General features: G+C 48.0%; 5 protein-coding genes across 5 annotated transcripts; 3 read left to right on the plus strand and 2 right to left on the minus strand.

Moving 5' to 3' along the window:
• Nucleotides 1–798: 798 nt before the first annotated feature.
• Nucleotides 799–4007, plus strand: N7446_001782 (uncharacterized protein; the record flags this gene model as incomplete). Its single annotated transcript, XM_058510531.1, has 3 exons — nucleotides 799–1265; nucleotides 1316–1741; nucleotides 1802–4007. The coding sequence occupies 3 exons, from the start codon at nucleotides 799–801 to the stop codon at nucleotides 4005–4007; spliced, it is 3099 nt and encodes a 1032-aa protein (XP_058376067.1).
• A 927-nt stretch (nucleotides 4008–4934) lies between these two features.
• N7446_001783 (Zn(II)2Cys6 transcription factor) lies at nucleotides 4935–7007 on the minus strand (the record flags this gene model as incomplete). The annotated part of the gene is made up of 2 exons (XM_058510532.1): nucleotides 4935–5059; nucleotides 5107–7007. The coding sequence occupies 2 exons, from the start codon at nucleotides 7005–7007 to the stop codon at nucleotides 4966–4968; spliced, it is 1995 nt and encodes a 664-aa protein (XP_058376068.1). The 3' UTR covers nucleotides 4935–4965.
• Nucleotides 7008–7170: 163 nt separating this feature from the next.
• On the plus strand, nucleotides 7171–9520 carry N7446_001784 (putative pentafunctional AROM polypeptide; the record flags this gene model as incomplete). The annotated part of the gene is made up of 2 exons (XM_058510533.1): nucleotides 7171–9261; nucleotides 9314–9520. 2 exons carry the CDS (start codon nucleotides 7171–7173, stop codon nucleotides 9518–9520), a joined length of 2298 nt encoding a protein of 765 aa, XP_058376069.1.
• A 1812-nt stretch (nucleotides 9521–11332) lies between these two features.
• On the plus strand, nucleotides 11333–12355 carry N7446_001785 (sugar phosphate isomerase/epimerase family protein; the record flags this gene model as incomplete). Its single annotated transcript, XM_058510534.1, has 1 exon — nucleotides 11333–12355. One exon carries the CDS (start codon nucleotides 11333–11335, stop codon nucleotides 12353–12355), a length of 1023 nt encoding a protein of 340 aa, XP_058376070.1.
• A 112-nt stretch (nucleotides 12356–12467) lies between these two features.
• Nucleotides 12468–13222, minus strand: N7446_001786 (putative pathogenesis associated protein Pep2; the record flags this gene model as incomplete). The annotated part of the gene is made up of 2 exons (XM_058510535.1): nucleotides 12468–13041; nucleotides 13095–13222. 2 exons carry the CDS (start codon nucleotides 13220–13222, stop codon nucleotides 12468–12470), a joined length of 702 nt encoding a protein of 233 aa, XP_058376071.1.
• Between the last annotated feature and the right edge of the window lie 224 nt (nucleotides 13223–13446).

A 13446-nucleotide genomic window follows, 5' to 3' on the forward strand; every position in this document is an offset into this window, starting at 1 on the left:
AGCCTTTGTCTAACAGAGCGGTGGGCGATCATATACAACACGGTAGGAAAGCGAATGGGATGACTTTGTTTACAACGCCCATTCCAGAGGCGTCTCAGCCGTGGGAGCTAGGTGAAGTGATATGTCCGCGTACCTGCAGCTATCCCACGCTCAGACGTTGGCAGATGCGGTAAGCAAACGCCTACCTCAGATACTGCGCCTCGTATTCCATACTCTAGATAAAGTAGGCAACCGGTTCGCTTCACCTTGGGTGAGAATTTACACTTGCTCTGGAAGTCACAAGTTCTCGAGCAGAAGGGGGAATACGGAGAAGGACACAGGCGAGGGCGTGTCTTTGTTGCTTTGTCGGGTACACGTCTTGGCAATGTTGCCAAGTGCAAAGGCCGCCGATCTACGGGTGTCGCGGCGGTCTAATATGGCCCACCCGAGACAGCCTCACAAGTTTGGCTAAGAAATGAACATTGTGTCAAATAGATGGAGAAGCAGCATAGAGCCACCAATATATTCAAAAGGCCCAGGAGCAAATAAGCAATCGTAAGTAGCTGGTTCGTCCGAAACTAGTCAGCGGGTAAGCAGAACCCTGACGCTAAATCATGCATATAAGATTGCAACAACGCCCATCCTGCCACATGTGTCTGATAAATCTTCCAATCAAAAAGTACCTGCCGGATCATGTAGCTGAAAGTCCATCCGCACGAACCGAACACATAATGCCCCCCTTTTTCCTAACGCGACTGATAATTCAGCGTTGTATCGCTTGTCTACCGAGTAGCATTTGGATACCCCGCGTTCCTGATAATGGATCCGTTCTCCATCACTGCTGGGGCGGTTGGGATTGCAGACGTATGCTTGCGAGTCATCATTTTTCTGAAAGACGTCCCAGGTGCGGTTGCAGCCATTCAACATGAGATCAACGTCTTGGTTGCAGAGGTGGAGTCATTAAGGGTCATTTTGTCTTTGGTCAAAGAAACCTTTGAGGGAGATATAAGAAGTCCCACGAGATTGTCACTTTTGAAAGCCTCCAACTTTGAAGATCTATCGAAAGGCTTTCGAAAAGGCATCGAGTCATGCTACGATCTAACAATAAGGCTTGAGAAAGTCACCAAAGAGGTCTATGGAAAGTCTGGCTCTACCGTGACTGGAAAGGTTGATGGATTTATGAAAGAGATGCGTAGACGGGACAAGGCTCCAGATCTCGGAAGACTTCGTGAGGAATTATCCGCCGAAAAACACAACCTTACACTCCTGCTTAATGGAATCAGTCTGTGAGCTTTGAACCTGCTGCATTGATATAATGGTGCTGACAGACGTGCAGATACAATCATACAACTTCTCAAGGAACGCTGAATCAAATATCCAAGGATATCCACTCTGTTGATCGGAATCTCAAATCACAAATCGCAATACTTGAGAGTCGCCTCACACTACCTGGAAATGAAGACGATAACGATGACCAGGAAGATTCCATAAAATTGTCGACGATAAGACGACTACGGAGGTCTATCCGATCGGTTGCTACGGCTGTCTCAGCCACCACTCCAAATGAATTTTTCGACATCCCTCAGCCTGTCCGCAGCTTTTACACAGGCCGAGCCCGGTACATGGAAACATTGCAAAATATACTTGTAGCCTCCACGGTCGAGGAGCAAGACTCTCGGCAGCACCGTTTTGTTATTTACGGCATGGGCGGATCTGGAAAGACGCAGTTCTGTTGCAAGTTTGCAGAACAAAACCGGGACAGGTACCTACATATCTTTGTCCATTACTGTGAAAAACTCTGCTAACTGTTGTCACGTCGAAGTTATTGGGGTGTGTTCTGGATTGACGCCACATCGCATGAACGGATCAAACAAACCTATGCAGAAATCGGAAAACATGCAAAGGTAGAGGCGAGCCACACTGCTGCAATGCATTGGCTCTCCAACCGAGAAGATCGATGGCTCCTGATAATGGACAATGCCGACGACCCACAAATTTCACTCGACCAATACTTTCCCAGAGGTGACAGAGGTCATGTTATCATAACAACCCGAAACCCATCCCACAAGGAGTACGGAAACGTTGGTCGTAGGTTTTTCAAGTTTGAAGATCTGAGCAACGACGATGCCAGTGCCCTTCTTCTACGAGCGACAACATTGGCGGAGCCATGGGACGCTGATTCTTCGTCATGGGCGAACACAATCACCCGGCAGCTTGGCTGCCTTGCACTGGCTTTGATTCAGGCCGGTAGCGCAATCCGAAATGGGCTATGCACGCTGAAGAGTTACTTGGTCTTTCACGACACGGAATGGGAACACATCCGCCGTATACGGAGCGCATGTATTGACGTTGACCATGAAGACAAGTATTCGAGCGTACACGCTACATATGAGATCTGCTACAAAGGCATCGAAACCAAAGATACTCAAGCCTCCAGAGATGCTATCCAATTGCTCAAATTGTTCTCGTGCTTTTACTACAAGAAGATCCGATTCGATATCTTAACAAGGGCAATCGCCAACTGTGAGAAAGAAAGACTTCAGCAGGAAGAAGCGGGACAGGAAGAAAAAGGCCACCCATCGGATTGGAATCAGAGATACATAGAACTACGTTTGCTCCTACTGGTCTTTCTCATGAAGGAACGTGGCCGTCCTGTATTGCCGGACTTCATACGACAGGGGCAAGAATCAGAGACCCTAGACATACCAAGAATACGCTATGCTCTAAGAGAGCTGACTCAAATGTCTCTCATCACGCACGATGAATCAGATGACAGCTATTCGATGCACCCTCTTATACACGAATGGGCGCGCAAGAGGCCCGACATGAGCACAATAGAACAAGCTGTTTGGTCGCACGCTGCAGCTACCACGCTACTTCATTCGCTTCTTCTCCCGCCTCTCGGCAATACCGAGGCAGAGGAGCTCTTTCGGGTCAGTATTCTCCCACATGTCGATCATGTGCGCACATTACAAGCAACAGCGACACACAAGACCCTGGAAAAACGGAAAGGCCGCAAGCCCAGGTTCTTCGGATTTCTTGATTTCCTCTGGGTGGAATCAAAGTTGGACCGGGCACAAGCATTGCGTGACGCAAAATTCAGCATGGTGTATGTCCAAAACGGGCGTCTGAAGGACGCCGAAGAGCTACAGTCGGGGGTAAAAGTCTTTTTGGAAACTTTCCTCGGCCCAAATCATTCTTCGACCCGGCGTATAACACTTGTCTTGGCAAACACGTACCGATACCAAAGTCGTGGTGACGAAGCAGCGGATCTGCAAGAAGCAGTCTTAAACGCATGCGTGGCCTCTCTGGGACCGGATCACGTTGATACTCTGACAACAATGGACGTTCTTGGTCAATCGAGATGGCAGCAAGGGAGATTCAGCGACGCCAAAGTACTACAGCAGCAGGCCGTCGACGGACTTCTCAGATTGCGAGGCCAAATGCACGAGGACACTCTCACCGCAATGGGTTACCTTGGTCGGACGCTAGGCAAGTTCTACGAAAATTATGACAATGCGTTTCAACTACTCGAAACTTCATATGCCGGGTTGAAAGGAATATTGGGACCCGCACATTTCAAGACCCTGGAAGTGAAAGAGGAGATTGCTATGCTGACGGTACAAGTTGGTGGCGACTTATCCGTTGCTTCACAAATGATGCAAGAAGTGCTTGAATCTCGCAAAGAGAATATGGGTAGGGAGCACCCATACACTCTCTTCGCGATGGCAAGTATGGCAAGAATCAACTTTGCTCTGGGTCGATATTATGATGCAGAGGATCTGCTTCGCAGTGGTCTGGAGATCGCAGATCGAAACCTTGGCGAAGATCACATTGGGACTCTTATGGGAAGAAGCTGGCTGGGCGCCGTTCTTGCGCATCAGTCGAGGTTTGAAGAATCAGAAGCTACACTTCTTCGGGTGATGGAGAAGCAGCGCAGCATCTCATCGTATCGTGGCGAAAATCATCCCGATCGGTTGAGCGCGATGATTCAGCTTTCATTGTGCTATAGGCTGCAAGGAAGATGAAGAAGCTATACGACTATGCGATCGGATTATAGAAGGCCTTCAGAAGATCAGTCTGACGCAGCATCCGCTCGAAAGAAAGACAAGGACTGATAAATGCGAACTAATTGAGCTAAAGGCCGCTCGAGACGGGAGAAAGAAGCAGTTATAGGATCAGGCCGGTGTAGCCACAAGCCTTTGTATTATAAAGATGGACGTAGGCCAGCTACATAGCTCTGGTGGATAATGAAAAGTGATCCCGCTGTTATTTAACAGCGGCCATAAGTTTTTTTCCACACTCAAATTGATACGATCTGAATGGTTCGCCTGCTATCGAAAAATGGTTCATTGAATGGATCTAATGACTCTGTCAAAGGTCTAGGTTCATAGATAGCACAATCTGAATACTTCGGCTTCCACAGATATTAAGCATTTGCAGAAAGTATGCCGATGAAAAACGTCATCATGGAAGTAGAAGCTCTGCATCTGATTCGCGAAAGAACCACTATATCAGTGCCAGAAGTTAGAGGCTAGGGGACTTCTAGGTGTAGCCCTCTTGGCTTAGGTTCTTCAGATGTTAGGGATACAATCATAAGTAAACCCTGCTAAGCCCTAGGGATCACATCCCTCCCTGCCTACCGCTATTTCCTACCTAGGAAACAATGAAGCTATTTAGAAGCTTCTCTAACTAGCAAATCTAATAATAGTAGGATACCCAAGCGGCGCTCGCTTGGGAAATATGTTATAGCTCGACCACGTTGTTTCTAAATTATATAGGGCTTCTAAGACATTCCTTACCTACAATATATCTTGAGAGGTAGATTTCCTACTAAGCCACTAGCGTGGAACTTATCAATTGTAATTTATCACTTTCAAGGTCATATTACAGCTGGACCATTCGCTTACGTGGACCACTCGCTTATAGAATACGTTATGCATTTGCCACCACAGCACGCGCATTCGTATTTTTCACTTTCTTATCTTAACCGTCCGGCGGGCGTTGAAGTTGTTCCAAAAAGTCCCTATCCAGATCTCCAGCACAGAATCCCAGATTTTGGGCAAAAATCGGTTCCTGTCTAAAGTAATTTAGCATATAAACCATCATACGGGCGAATCACCATACCTGTTTGCTGGAATTGAGGTGACCATTTCTTCAAATAATGCGTCAAATCCGTCTCCTTCTGGGTACCCACCAGCTGGTTCGCCAGTAGAAGTAAGAGGAGGGTGAGTGATATTGACGGGAAGAGGAGGGGCGGGCGCTTCAAGTTGTATGTTCGGGATCTCAAGGGCGGACGGCTGCACAAGACCTTCAAGAGGAAGATTTGGTGGGGTATCATGGGTTCCGAGTGTTGGACACTCAGGAATTGGATTGTCGCTTATTGATTGTTGGGTAGACAGCAAGTTTTCAAAATTTGTTGTCTTCGGCTTTGGAAGATAGGGAGCAAGATGGTTCTCGAACGTTCGTCTCTCCCGACTCTCGGGTTCGGGGAATATGATATGCAAGCACTGCCGGCACTGTGAGGCGAAGCAAATGAGGAGCGGGGATGTGTTTGACGACCCATCCATTTCCAGGTATAGTTCTAGTAGTCGAATGGTGGATTGCAAATACGTCTCCATCAAGCGTTTCCCACTCATATCAATCGTTTTATTTCGCCGGAGGAGGGTCAACATCACGAAGTCGTAGACGAGATGCAGCGTCAGAACAGGAGGAGTGGCTTGCGCTGAACTATAGTTATGTGGGTATTTTTCCACACAACCTCTGTGTCCAGCTTGTATAACGACTGATAGCTCGTTCCTACCCACGGGAGGTATGTCGGCGGGCAAATATAATATTCGCCCCAGGTATACCATGAGGTGATTGATATCATTGAAGATGCTTAATGCGCGAAGGGGGCCCTTGTGAGTGTTTCGGCGTGCATCTCCTGGGGCTTGCTGGGGTGATGACCAAACGTCCCATTCCTCCATGCTGTCTTTCTTTACTGGGCCTTCTTCCTCTTGCTCTCGTAAGGAAAAAGAAGGCGACTTGTCCATAAGGGCAGATAAAATGTTGTCGAGAAGGACACACCCATGGAAGGTATGGCAGTAGCGGCTTTTCTTGGAGGCTGTGGGCAATGTCCCCAGCATCCTGGAAGCCAAGCCAACTAGCCTCCACGCATGTTGAATATCCCCAAGCTTTAACCGGAGAAGTACTAGAATTACCAAAGCTTGAACATGGCCTAGTTTCAAGTCTGACGATTCCACCATGATCCGCGAGTGGATTGATTGCTCGATCTGCACGGTATTTGGCTTCAGAGCATCGCTATCATTCTCCATGCATGATTGAAATGCCACGACTGCCCAGAGGGCTAAGCATGATCCATTATCATGGACTAGTCCTGGTGTGGATCCAGTGTGCATTGCCCTAAACAAATCATGTCGTTCTAAAATCGGAAACCAGCAATGCGTATGCGTGAAGTATGTTTGCAGCATGTCGATTGTATCCACCGGGAATGATGAATCAACGCATTCTATCGTTCTGAGCTCGATCCTTGGGGTAGGCTGCCGCACGAGTTCATCCAGTCTCGAGCTTGTAGGCCTAGTATCAGCAAGAAACGTGCCTGGTGTATTCGTCATCTCAAGATTGTCCCACTCAGACTCGTCGGGAAGAGTTATCATCGAATCCTCCTGGAAGTCATGGTCAAGGAGTTTCGGTATTTCCTTGGCCAGTCGAGACTTTCGCCATATCTTTGCGGGATCAGTTGCGAAGAAGTCGCTATTGTTTCTTGATTTGGACAGAATATCATGGACTGCGTTCTCGCTGTTCGGAACATGTTGGATAATAATTCCAAGTACTGTCTCCAGGCTTCGGACATATCCAGGAGGCAGCCCTCGTCGCCCACCGCCGTTTTGATAAGTGCAAGTTCGACCAGCCCCGCGGCAGATCGCGCAACTCGGCTGTTCCCCGTCACATTTGGACTTGCGTCGACGACATTGATCGCACGCCCGGCAGATTCGCTGCCTTTTTGAAGGCCGAGAGCTAGACATCTGTCAACAGATGCATTGCAATTGATGCTACAGTGATGACCAAGGGATGATGGTGTGTAGTCACGTGATCGGATACAATTTACCCGATGTCCAATGGGCAGCGACGGTCTCATCTTTTAACTGACATCTTCCAAAAAACTTCAAGGCTGGCCTCTCTATTAGAATGCCTTCACTCAGGACGGGACCAGCATTCTTGGGATCTCCCCCGGTCACACCTGGTCTTCGTGAACAACCTATCTCCCGAAAATACAACGCCGATGCGACTATCTTGCTGGTTGGCTTTGTTGGAGCAGGCAAGAAAACGCTTGGCCTCATAGCCTCTATTGCTCTTCGGCGAAAGTTAATCGATTATGATGCATTCTTCCACAGCCAGGTCAAATCTTCTCCTCAAAACTTCATTGCAACCTATGGGTTCGCACGGTATCGCGAGGTAGAAACGGAGCTATCTCAAGATCTTCTGACAAAGCATCAAAAGGGCTGTGTGATTGTTGGTCTTGGAGTTACGGCAAGCACGTCTCAAAAACAATTGTTGGAGGCCTTCGCACGGGATCATCCGGTGATATATGTGAGGAGAGACGAGGCAACCCTTCGCCGATTTATCCAAGCAAACCCCGAGAAGTTTGACCGTGTCCTCAGTATAGGAAATGCCTTTTTTGAGTCTTGTTCCAACTTCGACTTCTTCAATATTACACAAGTCCCGAGTCAACAAGATGAGGACCATCTCTATGCACCTCTAAAACTCAAGGAGATTGAACGCGTCTTTGTGACTCTCCTACATCGCATATTTGGCAATCCCCAAAAACAGCTCTTCTCCGCCGATCCTTTCTCTACAACCTATACATATGCCCTAATGTTGTCTTTAAGCCAGTTGGACGGAGCCAACTTCGACTTGGAAGTTTTGGATAGTGGTGCCGATGCAATCCATCTTACACTGTTCCCTGAGGACTTCAACCAAGAGCTAGCGGCAAGACTTTCGCAGCACATGACAACTCTTAGAAATCAGACTCGTGTTCCTATCATTCTGGATGCCAGAGCAGACCCACGAAAAAAAGACTTTCCAGAATATTCTGTCTTCGTGGAAATAGCACTGCGCGTGGCTCCCGAAGCTCTCACATGCCATCTCGTGGGTGCTAGTGAGTATGCACAAACTATTAGAGCGGCAAAGGGGCACACGAAACTGATCGCCGTGCACACCCAATCTGAGCCCATTGGGCTGGCCCTGTCATCTCCCGATATCCACATTGTCCGCCGACAGGTTAAAGAGCTAGGATTTGACGCTATTCGCCTCACCGGTAAATTGGGCTCCCCAGACAACGCAATTTCCTGCGCCATTTTTCGTCAAAATCTGCTGGATTCTTTGGGGATTCCAGTGATTGCGTACAATGAGAGCACATCAGGTCGGGCATCCATGTTTTTGAATTCTACCTTGTCTCCGGTATCAATACCTTCCAATTATGAAGGCCCATGGCTCCCTCTAAGGGAGACACAAGAAGCTCTTCAGGCCTTTTCTTTAGTCTTGAAGAACTCATTTGCCATAGTCGGGCAAAATGTCAGCCAGAGCCTGTCTCCGGCGATGCATCAGGCAGCTTATACCTCGTGTGGACTGCCACATGAATACAAAGCTAAGAGCATTGATGGCTTTGAAAATATCCCTCAGATGCTAGCTTCGGTCTCCTCTAATACCCTCTTCCGTGGCATCGCAATATCCCTGCCATTCAAAACTCAGGTCTTATCCTGTCTCGAAGAAATCAATCCAGACGCAAGAGATATACATGCGGTGAACACCGTGGTGTTGGAGCATGAATCTCAGCCCAGTGGAAATAGGCGGTTCTTCTGGCGTGGCTACAACACGGATTATATTGGGATCAAGGATTGCATCCACGGCCATCTATCTCCAGCAAACGCGATTCGTGACGGCAGCACAGCTCTGATCTTAGGCGCTGGTGGAATGGCCCATGCAGCTGCCTACGCTTGCTACCAGCTGGGCGTCAGGAGTATGTTTATTTATAATAGAACACCTTCGAACGCACGGAAGCTTGCCGACTACTACAACCAATGGGCAACGTCAAAAGGCGATCATGCTCTTCACTTGGACGTCATTGAATCAATCAAGGATCCCTGGCCATCGGATGCTCGTCTACCAACAATTGTTGTATCTTGTATCCCCGGTCAAGATGTTGACAGCCAATTGCCTGTCGAATTCCGAATATCTGATCAATGGCTTGGGAGTCGAACTGGTGGTGTGTTTGTTGAGGTATGATGTGTATTTGGCTGAAAATATAACACATAGCTAACATATTCACTAGGTTGCATATGGTCCATTAAAAACGTCATTGATGGAGCAGATCCTTCCGCTATCAAAAACCGGATGGATTGTTGTCGATGGATTGAAAGTCCTTGTCAAACAGGGTATTGCGCAGTATGAGTTGTTCACCAACCGACCAGCACCTGTACATGTGATGCGACGAGCTGTGGAGGAGGAGGCCACTAAAAGCGGGTATTTTCACATTTGACAATGCTGCCGCTGCTGCAGATGATAATGATGATGCCTCCTCACGTCACTGCATGCGGAAGTTCTCCCTGGATCGAGCGAAGCGGTTATCATTATAGACCTATATCTAATATTACAGATGTGCATTAATATTGCCCCGAAATATTCCGTAAAAATGCGCAAAACGCTAAGAATTTATGGGTTTTTCATCGTGACATGACTCTTTGGCGCACCAAGGAACGGCCTTCAGTCGCGTTATTGGTGACATACTGAGGCACTGGCCCACAGTAGTTACCAGTATCCCTGGTCAAACCGTAGCGCAGAACTCAGTCACCGATAGTCGTTATTTTATATGTCCTCACTAGCATCCTCCCATGTTATAGGAGTCACCCCCAAATATAGTCCGCCACTCCCTCATTCTCATAAAGTGTAACTACGCCATCCAACCAGTAAAACTTATTTTGTCATATTTGAAGTGCATCGCGTGGCAGAGTGATAACCTCTCCATGGTCACAACCAAGGTCCATCCAGGTGCAGGTGGTTCCCGGGTTGCTGCTGAGCACTTCTTCTGCCACAGGAACACCTTGAGCGTATGCATGGGTGGACCCTGATTGATCGTCATGGCGTATTTTGAACCACCGCTCATATTAATTCCAATCACAACAATCATGTCAGTGAGGACTAAGGGCAATTCCTAGGATCTCGCAAAACCGACGATATATGCCTATCAGCTCATTAGCATGAATCCTATTACGAATGCACTTACCGCAGCGAAGGTTAAAGCACCTCGGACGATCAAAGCCACCTTATGCGAATCACATCTTGGATAAGCTTATAATCCGCTATAGTTCTAGTGGTAATTTCTCCGGATCCGAGTTCCTCAAAGTAGGCCATAGTCTGCCGTAGAGCTGCATATTAAACAGTTTCTAGAAATATTCTGCCAGCTAACCGAAGCGGCGTGGCTGTACCACTAGCAGCTACACACACCACATACACGATCTTAATCAAGATATTTTGGGCGGATACGTATCGGTAAAGGGCGAGATAGGTGAATTGGGTGGCAGGTGTGTCAGACTAAAGCTTTTCAGTCTGCTCGTGGCCCGGAGATCACAAAAATCGGCCCTCGCGTTCTTCTCGTCATTATTGAGGGAAGCTGGTGATTACAGAACGGTTATGTTTTCCGATGTCAAACCTGGTTGAGGCTGTAGCCCATCACTAGCAGGCAGCATCCTGGGGGATGCGGTCATTGTGCCTGAGGACTGAGAAAAGCGTGCGAATGGATATGTGCGAGCGGTCAAACATCGGTGCGCTAAACATATTGAGAAAAGCTAAAATAACTATACTCGTTCTCGCGATTGGTCCTGGAGTAAGGCACACAATATGCATAACGCGGTGTTCGCCAATGTGTGCCGAGTAGTTCAAGCCTCATCATGATGCATGGTAGAATTTTCAAAGGCTTGGCTTCAAATGTCACAGCAAATCTTCGAGTCCCCTTTCCCAATCTCCCATCAAGTTGTGGCATGTCTTGATCGTTTGAGCCCTGCAACATCGGACTAGTGAGGGAGAGAGGCGGGGACGGGAGTCATACCGCGCCGGCATGCAAGTATTAACATGTCCCTACACTCAGTACAAGACTGATCACTAATTTCCGATGTTGGATCATTTGCTAAGCCGTTTGAGCTGTGTTTTCAGCATCGGCTATGAATTCCGCCTAGGGTAAATCATTACCCAGCCCCGCAACAGCGTAGAAGCCAAGACTCCCAGTATAACTTCTGCGACATTACCGCAGGATCCTACTTCTAGCCAACTGTCCAATCCTCTATCTTAAGCAATTATGACTTACCAACCCGCTATCATGAGCGCCTCGCTAGGGCGAGCTTGGCTCCACGATTTCGACTATAAAATGAGCCAAGCCTCAAAAGCAGGCTTCAAAGGAATAGAAGTGTTCTACGAAGATCTCGAATATCTGGCACGAGGAATTTCTGGAAACGACATTCCAACTCCGGATCAGCTCCTCCAAGCAGCAGATCATATCTACACAGTTTGCCAGATCCAAGGTCTCGAAATAATTGGTCTTCAGCCATTCCTCTTTTACGAAGGGCTGAAAGATCGAGAGCAACATGCAAGACTGATCCAAAAGATGGTCTTTTGGCTGCAACTCGTCAAGAGACTACATACAACCACGATCCAAATCCCCGCCAACTTTCTTCCGGCAGACCAACTCATCGATGACTTCGATGTCATCGCCGCCGACTTGAGACAACTTGCCGATATGGCAGCAGCTGAGTCCCCCGTTGTCCGCTTTGCATATGAGAATCTGTGCTGGAGCACATATGTCGACACATGGGAGAAGCTCTGGGATGTCGTTAAGCGAGTCGACCGATCTAATTTCGGAATGTGTCTTGATACGTTCAATATCGCCGGGAGAGTGTGGGCGGATCCGACGTCGCCAACTGGCAAGACTGCCAATGCCGATGCAGATTTGAAAGCATCACTTGAGAGGATGGTGGCTGAGGTTGATGTTTCCAAGGTCTTTTACGTCCAGGTCGTTGATGCGGAGAGATTGGAGTCGCCACTAGTTGTAGGTCACCCTTACTATGTGGAAGGCCAACCCGCGAGGATGAATTGGTCGCGAAATGCCAGGTGCTACATCTATGAGGAGGATCGCGGAGCGTATCTCCCAGTCGAGGATATCGCCGAGACGATTGTGTCCGGGCTAGGATATAAGGGATGGGTTTCGATGGAATTGTTCTCCCGGACTATGGCATACAAAGACGAAACTGTACCCGATGATCATGCGAACAGGGGTATCGCAGCTTGGAAGAAGTTGGAAGAAAGACTTCAGCTCAATCAATGACGATTGTTCTCTCAGGATAGTGTGAGACGCCTCTAGCACCAAATTTGGATAGCTGTTGAACTAGACCCAAAATAAAACAGTAGAATATATTTCAACATGACAAGCTGCTACTCTAAACTTCAATTTCGTTGCCATCCAACCAATCTTTAGCAAACCGATACAACAAATCATGCTTCTCTCCACAAGCAGTACCAGTATGCCTCCTATGCCCCGGCATATCCTTCAACACAGTAACACCCATAGTAAGCTCCTGGCAATACGCCAAGCACTTATACCCCGCAGGATAAGAATTAAGCCTCTCCAGATCAATATGAGGGAATTGATTCGGAATGACAGGCAACAGCTTATCCTTCTCATACCAATGCCGTACAAACCGCGCACCCCAGCGACCATCAATCTTCTCAAAAAAGAAACAGAAACGACAGTCAGCCTCCGCATCGACTTCGACGCCGTCGATCGTGAATCGCTGCGTGATGGTCGCTTTCATCTTTGTAACGGCGCGAGTCGCGTCTGGGGTGATGTCTGTCGTCACGCCGTGGCATCGGTGCATGATAAATGCACCTTTATCCATGCCACCCTTCGACGCTTCCATAAATTCCTTATATGTGACTCTGCCGGACCATGTGGTGTAGACATAGGCACCTGGGTGAAAGATTGATTCGAAGTTCTCCCATTCGCATGCATCACTAGAAATGTTGTCAGTCTTTGGTCTTAGTCCCATTCTTGGTTGTTTCTTTACCGGTAGCAAGGCCAGCCTTCGGCTAGTTCGCGGAGTTTCGCACGCTCCAAAACGAGGTTGTCTGGTCCATTGTTGCGGATGGCATGTTCGGGCCAGGTACCCTCGGGCAATGAATGCAAGTCGGTCATGATGGTATCCTGAGAATGCGATAAAGTCTGTGGATTTCCGAGGTCGTTCTTCGCTATAAGTATGTCTTTCAATCCGTCTCGGGTATAATTTCGTATAATTTCTTCGGCTCAATTCATTGCCGATGGGTTCCATTGCCTTTGTGCGGAGAAGTGGGGAAAGTGTTTCCTCATACTCCCGAAGGCCTTGAACCGAACAGAACACAAACAATTTGCTTCAGAGCTTC

The sequence above is a fragment of the Penicillium canescens genome (genome assembly GCF_028828765.1).
Source record: "Penicillium canescens strain IBT 15451 chromosome Unknown utg000002l_segment0_segment0, whole genome shotgun sequence".
Taxonomy (NCBI): Eukaryota; Fungi; Ascomycota; class Eurotiomycetes; order Eurotiales; family Aspergillaceae; genus Penicillium; species Penicillium canescens.